Source organism: Equus quagga, chromosome 8 (genome assembly GCF_021613505.1).
Source record: "Equus quagga isolate Etosha38 chromosome 8, UCLA_HA_Equagga_1.0, whole genome shotgun sequence".
Lineage (NCBI taxonomy): Eukaryota > Metazoa > Chordata > Mammalia > Perissodactyla > Equidae > Equus > Equus quagga.
The window spans coordinates 66,621,682-66,636,134 of record NC_060274.1 but is presented as its reverse complement, the minus strand read 5'-3'; the positions used below and the strand labels follow the sequence as shown (position 1 = coordinate 66,636,134).

At 34.9% G+C, this 14,453-nt stretch overlaps 1 protein-coding gene across 1 annotated transcript in view; it reads right to left on the bottom strand.

The window, feature by feature from the left end:
* GLCCI1 (glucocorticoid induced 1) overlaps positions 1-14,453 on the bottom strand; it is a 102,356-nt gene that overhangs the window by 21,533 nt on the left and 66,370 nt on the right. Inside the window, exon 5 of the mRNA XM_046669424.1 lies at positions 4,816-4,932. Coding sequence (XP_046525380.1) covers positions 4,816-4,932 — 117 coding nt within the window. The remainder of the gene's footprint in view (positions 1-4,815; positions 4,933-14,453) is intronic.

The window sequence follows — 14,453 nt, the reverse complement described above, 5'->3', positions numbered from 1 at the left end:
TAAAGAGCATGGTAAACCTGAAAATAGAAACTCAATGAGCAGAGTTACTTTGACATTTCAAATACAGTATCAACTCAGATACACATACTGAAATTTAGGTCCTAAAGTAAGGAAGTAAGGTAAAAATTACATAGTCAAAAGAATCCTTTATGTAAGTGTAAAGGTATAACTGTATAATGTATACACTTTTTCAGTAGAATGGCAGAAAGAATCTTCTGCACTGTTTAAATTTTTTTCTCTTTCTGGTTTTTACTGAAAAAGCATAGTTGAAATCATGTAAGTCTATCATGTGACTTCAGTATACAGTTCTGTGTATATGTGCGTATGTGTGTGTATTTAAAAGATTTATTTCTTGCACTGACAATTACCTTCCAGTATTTTTCATTTCCGTTTTGTCAATCACTTAAGAAAACCTTTTGGATTACTAAGTAATGCGGCAACAATACCATGTTAAGTTCAACAACAGTGACTTAACAAACTTTAAGGTTGTTTTCAAAAGTCCTTTGGAGGAGTTCTTAAAAATTAACTCTCATAGTTGTCGTGGTGGGTACCAAAAAGTGTAAGACAAGCCTTTTGATTCTCAAGGAACTTACACAACAGAAAGAAAATAAGAAAAATACAGATGAACAAGGCAAAAAATAACAACAGTATACAATCTATCTTATTCTGAATGATTAAAGTTGATATATATGATTCATAATGAGGTGTATTGCTAATCACTGATGAACACATGAATAATATTTCCCATACTCAGTGCTCTGTTCCTGCCATCTGTGAACTGCTGTCTGCTAATGTACTTTGTCTCTTACTGATGCACCAGTTTTGTTCATATTAAAGTTGTAACTCTTTGTCATACATTTGCTGTTTACTTTAGTATCAAATACCTTTCTTTAAGTACTTTTATGGTTTTTCATAAACACTTAACCTATCCATGTTTTATTTTTGTGTATGGTCTGAGTTAGTATTTTTTCATGCACATAATAATCAAACTGCCTTAACATTTCTTTACGGATTCTCTGTTTGATTTTCTTGAACTGCTAGCTGATAATCCCTATATTGAGCTCCACTTTAATTGCTATAATTTTATAGTATATTTTGGTATCTTGGGGGGAAAGCCTTTCCAAATTTTCTTCTCTATTAATTGGCATTAATTTTCCATATGACCTTTGAAAACAACTTTTCAAATAATAAAACAATTCCTTTTAAATTTCCATTGAACTCAATTTGTACACTAATTTTGGGTAAAATACTATTTGAAAAATACCTAGTCTTCCCATGCATGAATACGTTAAGACTGCCCATTTACATATCCTCAACAAAGTCTTATAGCTTGCAAATTTAAGTTTAATTTAGGCATTTAATAGTTTTCATTATATATACTAACATGTTATTGCTAGTTGTGACATAAGAAGAAATATATATCTGGTTTGTGCCCCTGGCTCCTGACACAAAGTTCCTAAAATTCCTGTAATTTCCTGAGTGATAGGGGTGCTAGGAGCATCTCTTGTTCCAATATTTGGTTTTGACCCTGGTTTCTGACACAGAGCTCTTAAATCCCTTGGAATTTCCTGGGGGATAGGAGCAATAGTCTTTTGTTCTAATGAAGCAACTCTTGGTGGGTTCCTGGATAGCTTCAGGATGGGGGTTAAGTCACCAGAAAGAACAAAGCATGATTAGAAGACTGGAACTTTCAGTCTCATTCCCCATTCTCTGGGTAGGGAAGTGGGACTGGAGATTGAGTTAATAAGCGGTCATGCCTATGTGATGAAGCCTCCATAAAAATCCCTAAACGATGGGTTCAGAGAGCTTCCAGGCTGGTGAACACATATCCACATGCCAGACGGTGGCACACTGCAACTCCAAGGGGACAGAAGCTCCTGCACTCAGGACCTTTCCAGACCTTGCCCAATGTAACTCTTCATCTGGCTGTTCATCTGTATCCTTTACTATATACTTTATAATAAACTGGTAAATGTTAAGTGTTTCTCTGAGTTCTGTGAGCTGTTAAGCAAATTACTGAACTTGAAGAAGAGGTTGTAAGAATCTTCTCCTTATAGCCAGTTAGTCAGAAGTACAGACGACAACCTGGGACTTGCAACTGATGTCTGCAGGGGCGGGGGTGGGGCAGTCTTGTGGGGCTGAGCCCTTACGCCGTGGGGTCTGTGCTAACTCCAGGTAGTTAGTGTTATAACTGAATTGTAGGATACACAGTTGGTGTCTGGAGAGTTGGTGATACGACAGGGGTGAGGAAAAAACCCAGAGATTTGGTGTCAGAAGTGTTTTAAGGAGAGGGCACAGTAGTTTACCTTTACTAGCATAAGAGAAAACTACTGATTTTTATGTGTCTATATTTTATCTAATCATCTCATTAAGTTCTCAGTTTTTTCTCATTATAAAAAATTATAATCATAAACATAATTACACAGGATAGTATAATGAACCCTCAGGCGCACATCATCCAGCTTCAAAAATTAGCAACATTTGCCAATCCTGTTTCATCTAAACATCCATTTTTTTCCCTCTCCTTGGAGTATTTTAAAGCACATTCTAGACTTCATATTTCACCTACAAATATTTCAGTATATATATAGCAAAAGATAATTATTTTTATGCATAACCAAAATGCCAAAATATTAAACGTAAATTGGCAACAAGTGTAAGTCAGCAAGTCAACAGATCTATTATAAATGCATTGGACTCTTACAGGAAAGACGCTTGAAATACAGTAATAATATATTAATTCTATCAGATTACAAAAAAAAAAGGAAGGCATATATGAATTTTCACTTGAAATGTCTGAGGCTTGTTTTCCAACTGCAAGTTTGTTTTACAGTTTTGATGAGGTATAATTGGCTTACAATAAAATCCTCTCATTTTAAGTATGCAGCTCATTGAGCTTTACAAATATATAGTCATCCAATTATCAGTATAATCATATTTTAGAAGCTTCCATTATTCCCCAAAAATTCCACAGGGCCTCTCTACAGTCAATTCCTACCCATAATACTTTGTATAATTTTGCCTTTTCAAGAATTTAATATAACGAATAATACATATGTAGTCTTTTGCTCCTGACTTCTTTCACCTAATATGATGTTTTTGAGACTCAACCATGTTCTAAGTATCAGTAGTCTCTTCCTTTTTACTGCTGAATAGTATTACATTGAATGGATGTATGAAATGTTGTTTATCCACTCACCAATTGATATATATTTGTTTGTTTCCATTTTTTGACTCTTACAAATAATGTCTCCATGAACCTTGAGGTACAAGTCTTTGTGTGGACATTCGTTTTTATTTTTTTCGATACCAAAGAGTAGAATTTCTGGGCTGTATGGTCAATGTATGTCTAACTTTTTAAGAAAATGCCAAACTGTTTTTCAAAGTGGTTATACCATTTTGTGTTTCCACCAGCAATGTGTGGCTGTTCTTTCTAGTTGTTCCACATCTTCATTAACACTTGGTACTGTCAGTATCTTCCATTTTAGCTATCCTATCATTAGTTTTAATAGTTTAGTTCATTCATTTTTATTTTCTAAATATACAACAATATCATATGCAAATAGTGATAATTATTCCTTTTTCTTATTACTCTGTCTAGAGCCTCTAAACTACTAGCAAATAATATCAGTAATTACAGACATCTATGACTTGATTTCTATTTTTTTTTTAAAGATTTTTTAAATTTTTTTTCCCTTTTCTCCCTAAACTCCCCCAGTACATAGTTGTATATTCTTCCTTGTGGGTCCTTCTAGTTGTGGCATGTGGGACGCTGCCTCAGCGTGGTTTGATGAGCAGTGCCATGTCCGCGCCCAGGATTCGAACCAATGAAACACTGGGCTGCCTGCAGGGGAGCGCGAGAACTGAACCTCTCGGCCACGGGGCCAGCCCCTTGATTTCTATTTTAACAGAAAGCTTTCCAATATTTCTTTGTTAGGATTTCACTACATTTTCAGTCGGTCACATTAGGAAGTGTCCTATTTTTAGTTACATAAGTCTTATTACATATGGATACTGAGAGGTTTGTTTGGTTTTTTTTACTGAGGAAGACTTGCCCTGCTCTAGCATCTGTGCCAATCTTTCTCTATTTTTTGTCCAGGCTGCTGAAGTGGAGCATGCTGAACTCAACCACCAGGCCACGGGGCCAGCTCCATGGATATTGAGTATTTATTAAGTGTTATTCAGCACCTACTCTGACCTTCAGATGCAATGAACTAAATGAATACATTTTTACAATTGTGAAACCTCAACTTGGATTTGTTTTGATACACTGCTTACGTTTCTTCTGCTATACTACTATATTTGATTTATGGAAGTTTACATAAACATTTATATGTGAATTTGGTCCACAACAGCATTTCTCAAATTTTGTCCCATGAGATATGTTTAATTCATGTTCCAGGAGGGGAAAAAAACCCAACAAAACTCTAATTCTCAATTTCTTCATATGTAAACTAGGGGTAAAATATTTAAAGAAATACAGAGATAGATAGGTGAAGGTACTATTAGGAAGATTAAATGAGATAATGCTCATAGTTGCTTAACAAGTGAATGAGCTAGGATTTCAGCCCAGGCCAGTATCAATCATCCTTGAGACCCCGACACTCTGTATGTCTCTTATTAAAAGCAGATTACACATAAGCCTGAAAAAACAAAAAACCCAAAAACCTTCTTACAACAATTTAATAAACAGTAGTAATTTAGTAGAGCTAGGGATTTACGTCATTAATTTTTTTAATCCTAAAACGATGGATTCTCCCTATATAATGAACCTTTAAAAGGAATTACTCAAATCTGGACAAGAACTTAGCCTACCTGAGTGTGATTGATTGCTATGTGGTTGCCATGGAGAGGTGACTGACGATCTTTCTCCTTACTGTGCCGACTACTCTGTTTACTACGTTGTAGTTGCTGCCTCAGTTTGGCAATCTGCTTTGGGGAAAGGAGAAGAGAAGCAAGAGAACAAAAATAAATACCAATTTTTAAGTACTTATTTCTTTAGTTTTTGGATATTAATAAGTGACTTTTTTCTCAAAGGTTTCAAGAAGACATAATATTTCACTAAAATAATTTATTCTTCCAAGTTTTTATAATTAAAACTACTGAAAATAAATATATGCTACAAATGCTTTACTTCTAGAATTTAAACAGTTTTCTTGGTAAATACATAGACTAAATTTCCCCAGATTATTTCAGATATTACCTTTGTAACACCAGAAAGATCTTCTTCTTTAAACACATTTTGTAACGTGAAAAACTAGTATTTCACATGCCTACTGATGAAAGTTAAACTCAATCTCTTAATATAGGGATCACACTAGTTCCCAAGTTCTTGTCTTATATGAACAAAATCAACCTAATTTATCAATTACTAAATACTTAAAAGTTGTAAATCCCATGGTGGTGAGGAAAATCAAGCATTTAGTATTAATAACTTATTAGTATTTAATATCTTACTATATATTATTCTTTATAGTAACACAGATTTTATTTTTCAGCTTTACTGAGATGTAATTGACATCCAACACTGTGTAAGTTAAAGGTGTACAACATGTTGATTTGATACATTTATATACTGCAAAATGATACCACCAAAGCATTAGCAAACACCTCCATCCCATCACATAATTAGTATTTTTTGAGGTGAGAACATTTGAGATTTACTCTCTTAGCAATTTTCAAGTATATAATACAGCATTATTACTGTAATCAAAATGCTGTACATGAGAACCCCAGAACTTATTCATCTCATAACTGGAAGTGTATACCCTTTCACCAACTCCCATTTCCTCCATCCTCCTGCCCTTGGCTAACCACCACTCTACTCTCTGTTTCTATGAGTCTGGCTTTTTTAGATTCCACATACAAGTGGTATCATACAGTATTTGTCTTTCTCTAACTTATTTCACTTAGCATAATGCCCTCAAGATGAATTATCACAAATGGCAGGATTTCCTTCCTTCTCATGGTCTCACGGTTGAATAATATTCCACTGTATATATATACATCACATCTTTATCTATTCATCCATTGAAAGACACCTGGTTATAGTCACACAACTTTTAAAAACAAATATAACTTAGGGTGTATTCTCCTAAATGGAATGGTAACACTTTCAGGTTTAAGAGAAAAGTCATTACTATAATACAGCTTGGAATTCATTAAACTACTAATATATTTTAGGTGATGTATAACCTGCTTAAACTGAGCTAGACTAGGAGTAAAGTATTCCTAAGCATTTTAAAGGGAATCATTAGCAATTTGGGGGAAGTTATTTAATATTGGTATTATTTTCCTTTTAGAAAAGATGACATCAATCACTTAACAGTTATTCCCTGAACAACTACAGTGAGCTCAGTTTATGTTACCTACTAGGCAAAGTGTAAACAGAAAGTAAAGTCCATAAAATATATTGAATTCCTCAAAGAGATAAAGCAAAAATACACTGTATTTTAATATGAGCTAAATACCTTGAATAGCTATGGCAATAAAAAGCGAAAGAGACAGTTGGTATTAAAGCCTATAAATGCTCAAGAGGAAAAGCATGTAAGTTACTAGGAAAATTTATTTTTACTTGTGGCAAATAGAAGAAAAACGGCATGAAAGGAAATAAAGCACCTAAACAAAGGATAATAGATATCCTTTCTTTTATATTAAGATCCTTAGATTCTTTTAGTTTCTTAAAGCTTTTTATAGCTTATGGACTTCTTATACAATATCCTTGCAAAGATATACAAATAAGATTATCTACGTTAATATTTGTGTTCCCAGCTCTCCATTGAAATGATATAATTTTCTTCTTGAGGACATTAATTTTCATGAGAAAAGAAATCAAAATTAGCAGGTAATCAATATAAATCAAGATCTATTATTCTCTATGATAAAAAATAAATAGGATTTCAAATTATACAAGTCATTTAATTAGAGGTATAAAATTAAGTGTTTTCTGAATATTAATGATGTTTTAGTGGTGTTCCAAAACTGGCAAGAGCTTTATAGAAGAGACTCTAATCCCTAGAGATTAATCAAGGCAATTTGTACTTTTTCATTTTTAAAATAATCCTCAAAAATAATCTGAAAATTCATCAATCCTAATCACTCTCTTTTTTTTTTTTTTGAGGAAGATTAGCCCTGAGCTAACATCTGCTGCCACTCCTCCTCTTTTTGCTGAGGAAGCCTGACCCTGAGCTAACATCCGTGCCCATCTTCCTCTACTTTATATGTGGGACGCCTACCACAGCATGGTGTGCCAAGCAGTGCCATGTCCATACCTGGGATCTGAACCGGCGAACCCCGGGCCGCCGAGAAGCAGAACGTGCGAACTTAAGCGCTACGCCACCGGGCCGGCCCCTAATCACTCTATTTTTAAAGGCCTTTGAGACATCAAAATAAGACAGAAAAGTTTTCGTTCTAAACAGCTTTAACAAACCCCTGAAAACAAAACAGATACGTCATGGTACACACTTTGCTTGGAATACCAACTTCAACTATGCAACCTTATAGTTTCCACACAATACTGTTCATCTTTGGAATATAACATAGTTAACGCTCTTGTTTACAATTCAGTAGAGATTAGAGTAAAAGGGAAGCCCATCTTCCTAAATATATATACTCAGAACATTAGAAATTTTAGTTACGGACTCTGTGAAATGAAAGCAAGAGACCATAAATCTTTCTTTGCTTCAGAATATAGGAGGCTCCTGTGTTATTTACACCACATTCAGAAGAGGGGCAGACCTACGTAACAACAACAAACACTCTGGCCTTCCACCACTTTTACTTAGAATTCTCCTTCTCTTTTCTCTTTGATGCTCAAGAGCCCATGGCCATCTGAAGCCACCTCTTGTCCCTAACTTCAGTACCAATGAAGAGTAGACACGAAGGTATCTCTGACATGAATGGGCAGAAGGAAATTATAATCCTGCCTCTTCCCACCCACACACACATCCCTCCCACCTCATCCATAGCTCTGAACTTCTGCCTAAGACAGCTTCTCTAAGCCCACATTCCACTGCATCACACAGATGCTCTTGGTCCTAACTTCAGTGGGCCTACCCACCCTTGTTACTATGATAAACTGCCCACAAAAGGAACACTAGGTTATACTTATTGAAATTTTTAAACTAAACTATAGATGAATCTTACTTTGTGTTTCTAAACATTCATTAGCCATGCTGTGGTCTTAAGAAAAAAATTAAGAATGGACCTTGAGGGTATTATGCTCAGTGAAATAAGTCAGACAAAGAAAGACAAATACTGTATCATCTCACTTAGATGTGGAATCTAAAAAACAGTCATACCATCAGAGCAGATCCATGGTTGCCAGGGCTGGGGTGGGGGGCAGGAAATGGGTGAAGGTGGTCAAAGGGTACAAACTTCCAGTTATAAGATGATGGGGATGTAATGTACAACACAGTGACTGTAGTTGACAATACTGTATTGTATCTGAAAGTTTTAAGAGAATAGATTTTAAAAGTTCTCACTACACAAAAAAATTGTAACTGTGTGAGCTGATGGATGTAGTAAGGAAACTTACTGTGGTGATCACTTTGCCATATATATATATATATATCAAATCTTTACATTGTACTTCTTAAACTTACACAGTTATATGTCGATTATATCTCAATAAAGCTGAAAAAAAAAATTAAGAGGGAAGGAGAAAGGAGCCTTCTTTAAACATGGAAGGGGTCCCAAGCACATGAGCTCCAATGTTTAAAAAAGTTGGAGAATAAGTGATCCTAGGTCACAGAGAAGAAATAATTGGAGAGAGAAGAATTAGCATAAATATTCACAAAGAAATGACTAACACATTTGTGGAGTTACAGAAAAATCAAGGACTGGCCGCACTTAAGATCTGAGAACTGGGAACTCATTTTATTACAAATTTTTGGAAACTTGATAATATCACCCTTGTTTATTTACTATTTTTATCTTGTTAGTTTCCTCCACTATTTTTAACATTCAAAAACAAAATAAAATAAAATAAAATAAAAGACTGGTTGAGTACTTTTGCCTCAGGTACTACAAGGGAAGGAAATATTTCTCAGAACGAATTCTATTCCATAGCAGGCCAGGGGAATGAGAAATCTGAACTTAAAAGGACTATGTGGTAGCAGTAGGGAGGGAAGCAGGACCCTGGGGCTTTTGGAACAGAAGGAAAAAATGAGAAGACAGCTAGCTTAAAACCAGGAAAAAGACACTCTGCCAGTTGTGTTTATGTGAATTACTTCATTCATTTTTCAATAAAAGCATGTGAGATAGGTATTATTATTATCCCCATTTTATAAGTGAGGCAACTGAGAGAGAAAGGTTAAAGAACTTGCTAAAAGTCACACAATTAAATGGTGAAACAAGTATTTGAATTTAGGCAGTGGAATTTCAGAGTCTGCTGTCTTAACCACTGTGCTATTGCCTAAAGAATCAAGCTAATACCACACAAAGAGATAAAGAAATCTTACAAAACGTGAAGACAGACATACACATGGGAATGAAAAATCTGACAATAACTAAAAAAAAACCCAAAACAATTGCTAAAGATATTGACCCAATAATTTTTTTTTGAAAATATAGCTTGAGAAGTCATAAATCTAAAGATGTTATTCCCTTTTGTCTGAAAAAAGGGAATACGCAGCAAACTTTAGTGCTTACAAAGATCAAGTGTCTCAAAAGAAAGGTTCTGCAGTCTAAAAACAAATTTGACATATTGCATTCCTTGACAGTGTTCAGAGGAATTTAAAATGCAATAGTACCTAATCTAACACTAAAAATAAAAATTCAAACTTCCTTTTCCATAAAAATGAATCATCAGTGTTGTTTTTCTGTTTTTCTTTAAAGCACCAATAGGCAAACCTTAATGAACTGACTGCTATTCATTCAGCCCCATGATATTCAAATGAACAAACGTAAGCATATGCATGTACAAACATGCATATATAATGAGCACACACATGGGCAAGCACATACACATGCATAGAGAGAGGTTACCTGCATGCACGTCAACCTCTACATGCCCAGAGACAGACATGCTTGCCCACATGCAGACTCAAACAAACCTTCTAACCCAGGAACAGACAGAGATGTTCCCACACACAGACTCATCCCCACAGACACAGCTAGCGTTGTGACAATTTCTATACACATAAAATAAGTTTTTAATATAGAAGTGTATTTATAACTATCAATAAGGCATATTTGTCAACAGAGACATGTTAACAAAACAATACCAGACTAATATTTTAAAAACACTTATTTCACAAACCCACTTGATCCCACAGATTTTAGCTATTTTACAAATGAGGAAACACTCTCCAAGCTAAAGTTATCTTTTCCAGTGTAACACAGCTAATAAATGGTAGACCCAGTTCTTTAGCCTTTAATTTGTAACCTCCTTCTATTACCTACCAGCTACTGAAAGTAATACTATGTTAATGTTCAACTGCAAATAACTACGAGTCACTACGTATTGGCTCATAATCTCAACCACTTTGCAAAGTAACTTCCTTTCTTAATGTTGGAGATATTGCAAGATGTGAAACTGAAATAAAAATGAACACAATTTTGATGAAGCAATTAACTGACTACATACTACTGATAAGTTTCTATTTTTTCAATAAACAGTTCGTATGACCTTAAAAACTGTTCCTATTGGATCCAATTTTAAGTAATGAAAAGATTATAAAACATCTTTATAATTCAATTTAATACGGATTTAGACAGAAACTTTATTGGATAAAACATAAGTATTTTTTAAAGGTTTATCAGCTAATTCCCTTGATTTCAAAGGGATAATCAAAATTCTTCAGACTGTTGTCTTTTAGGTCCAAAGAAAATATTATTGCAATTTTTTCCCCCTAGTATAGCATGATAAAAAAAAATTTTTAATATTAAAAATTAACAGAATCTTAGAGTAGAAGGTATATTCTTGGTAAAACCATAAGAAAACTTTTATTTTTCTTACTTAAAAAAAAAGACCACATCGATAATATCTATTAATCACAATTTGATCAGAAGCAAGAAACATCCCTAATTATTTCACTTACTGCTCCTGATGGTTCTTTCTAAGCAAAACTATCCTATCAATGAGAGGGGAGCTTACTGGTGAGAAAAAGAAGAAACCTTCCATTTATCTTTACCAAAATCAGAAATAGTAAAACAAATAATAAAAACAATACAATAGTGTTATTTATGCTCTCTCTGGGAATGTCACCCTCTGGGATAAAGAGTAGATTTGCTTACTGCTTACCATAAAAATAGTGTATTCTCCAAACTCTGGGTTTCTCTCTCGTAATGTGATCTACCGTATGTATGTGCAGGCACCCATTTGGGCCCTCCTCATAACTCCCATGGTACCTGGGGTTCAGGTGAACTAATGAAAACCTGATATTCTTCATACTTGCTGTACTGTGAATAATAAAGTCCATTGTCTTTAAACCAGGAGTCCCATGTTTTCTGACAGCATCCATGAAATAGTAAAAGGCTAACTTTATTAGGCTGTAAGTAAGAAGAAATTAAATCCAAGACCTGAGAGGGCGTACTTCTTCTTTTTGCCTCAAATGAAGAGAGAAGTTTTAATGGAACAACTTGGAAAGACTGATGTATGTTCCCCACAGATACAGGGACATGATGGACTGATAGGCGACTCCCATTCCAGATACTGAAAGTGTTGAGCTAGGATGACAGAGATTTACTGTTGCATTAGAATCAGCCTGAAGTCCCAGACATTAACCAGACAAAGAAATGTATGAGTTTCCCAAGAACCATTTGGGAAACTTGAGTGTGAGAGTCACCATGGAGGGTTGTTTTAGGTCCTACTTAAGAAGGCCACCTAGAAGAATGAACAGAGCTCAGCAGCTGAGAAACTGAATGTTATTTCTGAAATTCTGGAGGCTAGGGAGAGAGTAACACTTATTAACCCAGAAAAGCTAGAACTGTAGTAAGAGATGTATAGCAATCAGGGATCTCCAAAGAACTCATGAAATTACTCTACAAAAGAAAGTCAATTATAAAAATCTGTCAAACCCAGGGAATGTAAAGGCATTTTATAATAGTTACCAGTCAAGTAGAAATATTTCTATTCCCTTTACCTCTCCCCACACCCCCAAGCTCTAGCTCCAGAGGGGTCAGAAACAGTAGCTATGGAGTGAAGAAGGAGGTGAGTAAAGAACAGAAAAGAAGCCTCCAGAATCCCTTCACTCATGAAGTCACCCAGCTGTAACAGGCCTTAGCCAGGAGAAGAAGAGTAGTTATACCCATGAAAGAAGTTCAAAGCTCTGATTATTACGAGAGATTGGAAAGCATGCTCACTTAAAGGGACCACAGGAGTGCAAGAGTGATCAGATTCTAGTTTCATACCATGGACAGGAGACAAACTTCTCTCATTGAATAAGGACAAGTGAGAGTTAATATAAAGTCCCTTTGCGATTATCCCTTAAAAGTCTCAGTTGCTTTTCCTAATATGTAATTAAGCTCTTTAAGAAGCAGAATTGTATCTATCGTTTCTTTTGAAATTCTAGATGCTTTAACACAAATATTGAGTATACAGTCTTATTTATTTGATGTTATTCCATGAACAAATGCCGTGCCACTAAAGGCTGATGATGTTTGCTAAAAAATATCTTAAAAATTTACCTTTCTTTTCTTTTACTTCTACTAAATACAGACAAGTACCATAAAAAGTGATAAGTATTAATTAAATTCTTATCACCTACTTAGCAGACTTCTTAACCTCTAGTTATGCTTTATAAATTAATTTTAAATTTTGTTAAATAAACAGGGAACCACATATCTAACTAATGGAAAAGTACACTTATTTAGTTCGTGAAATCTAAATAAGGGTTGGGTTAACAACCCTCCAGTAAACATAATAAAAGGAGGAAAAGTAATCTTTTCATAAAGGAAAATGATGTCTCACTTGGATTCATTTCCTTAACATGGACACAATCCACTGCCTCACTATATTCCAGCACCAATTACAGTTTCTGATAAGTGTATTGACAGCCTGATTGCCATTTCTTTGTAGGTAATCTGCTTTTTTCCTCTAATGCAAGCAAGTATGCGTGTGTGTGTCCTTGATCTACAATTCTATTACACTATACCTAAAGGTGGGATTTTTTTCTTTGTTCTGTTATCCTACTTGAAACTGGTGCACATTTTCAATCTGAAGACACATTGCTCTCCAAAATTTTCACCATTTAAAAAATTTCTTATCCCTCATGCTTACTGTTCTTACCTTCTGGAACATCTAACTTAGTCTATTTTACAAGTTTCTTAACTTCTCTTTCATGTTTTCAATCTTTTTATCTCTTTATTTTATGTTCTGGATGATCTGCTCATCCAGGCTTTCCGTTCTCAGCTGAGACTTTTGATTCACTAATTCTCTCTTCTGCTATCTCAATTTAATTCACCAAAGAGTTTTTTACTTTTAATTTTACCAACTTTGGTTATTTACAAGATTTGCAAATAGTCCTTTATTCTTCCACCTGTTCTTATTTACTCCTGTTCTCACGGCAAGTTAACATTTCATTCAAAATTCTTATACATTCTTATTTTTAAGTTCTCTTTTGGGATTGTGTTCTTATTCTTATTGCCTCAGATGTGAATGAGCCTACTTAATGTATCTGCTGTCTCTTACGGCAATAGATTTCCTTTTATACCCTAAAATACTTGCTTACAAGCTCACCTATTTGTGAGCACTTTCCTGCTGTGTTGTCTCATGGTTGCTCAGACTAACTCTCTGGAGTTGCATAGCTCCACAGCAGGTCTTTAATTAGGAAGATTGGGGCTTTGGTCCCACATGGGTAGAGCTCTATTCCAGATGCCACATCCACACACAACATATGGTTACGATTTCCGTTTTTGCATAGCTGCCTCTCTGGCCAACAGGAAAATACCAAGAGTGTCAGGTGGAGTTATTTCAGGTCGAGTTTTTATGGCTTAGAAATATGCTTCCAGTTCCCTGCTTTATGCAGACAGCCCAGTTCCAATCTCCTGCCATTTGAAAGACACATCTGACTTTCCTACACTTTGTAGGAATCTACACTCTCTTAAATTGAGCTTAAAAACCTTTTTAAGCCCTGGCCAACATGACCCAGGTTTCTGTGAGCCAGACAGCATCAACATCCACTCATCACTAAGGATTTCCTTTCTTTTCGTGGTGTGCAGGGGTTTTCCTTGTCTTAAATGTAGCTAGAATATATTTACTTACTCATTTATTTGAAAATTTTTCACACTGCATTCTTATAAGCTTGGAGCAAAGTAGAGGCAGATAAATACAAGTACTTTCATTGACATTTTAATCAGAAATCCTGATGCAAATTATCTGAGGGGAAGAGCATGTACGTGACTCAGGAAGAAGCCTATGAGAAGGAAGCAGGTCCAAACTTTTTTTAAAACACTGAATTTTAGTAGTATATAACTTTAAAAACTATTACTATTTCAATAATTGTTTTGGC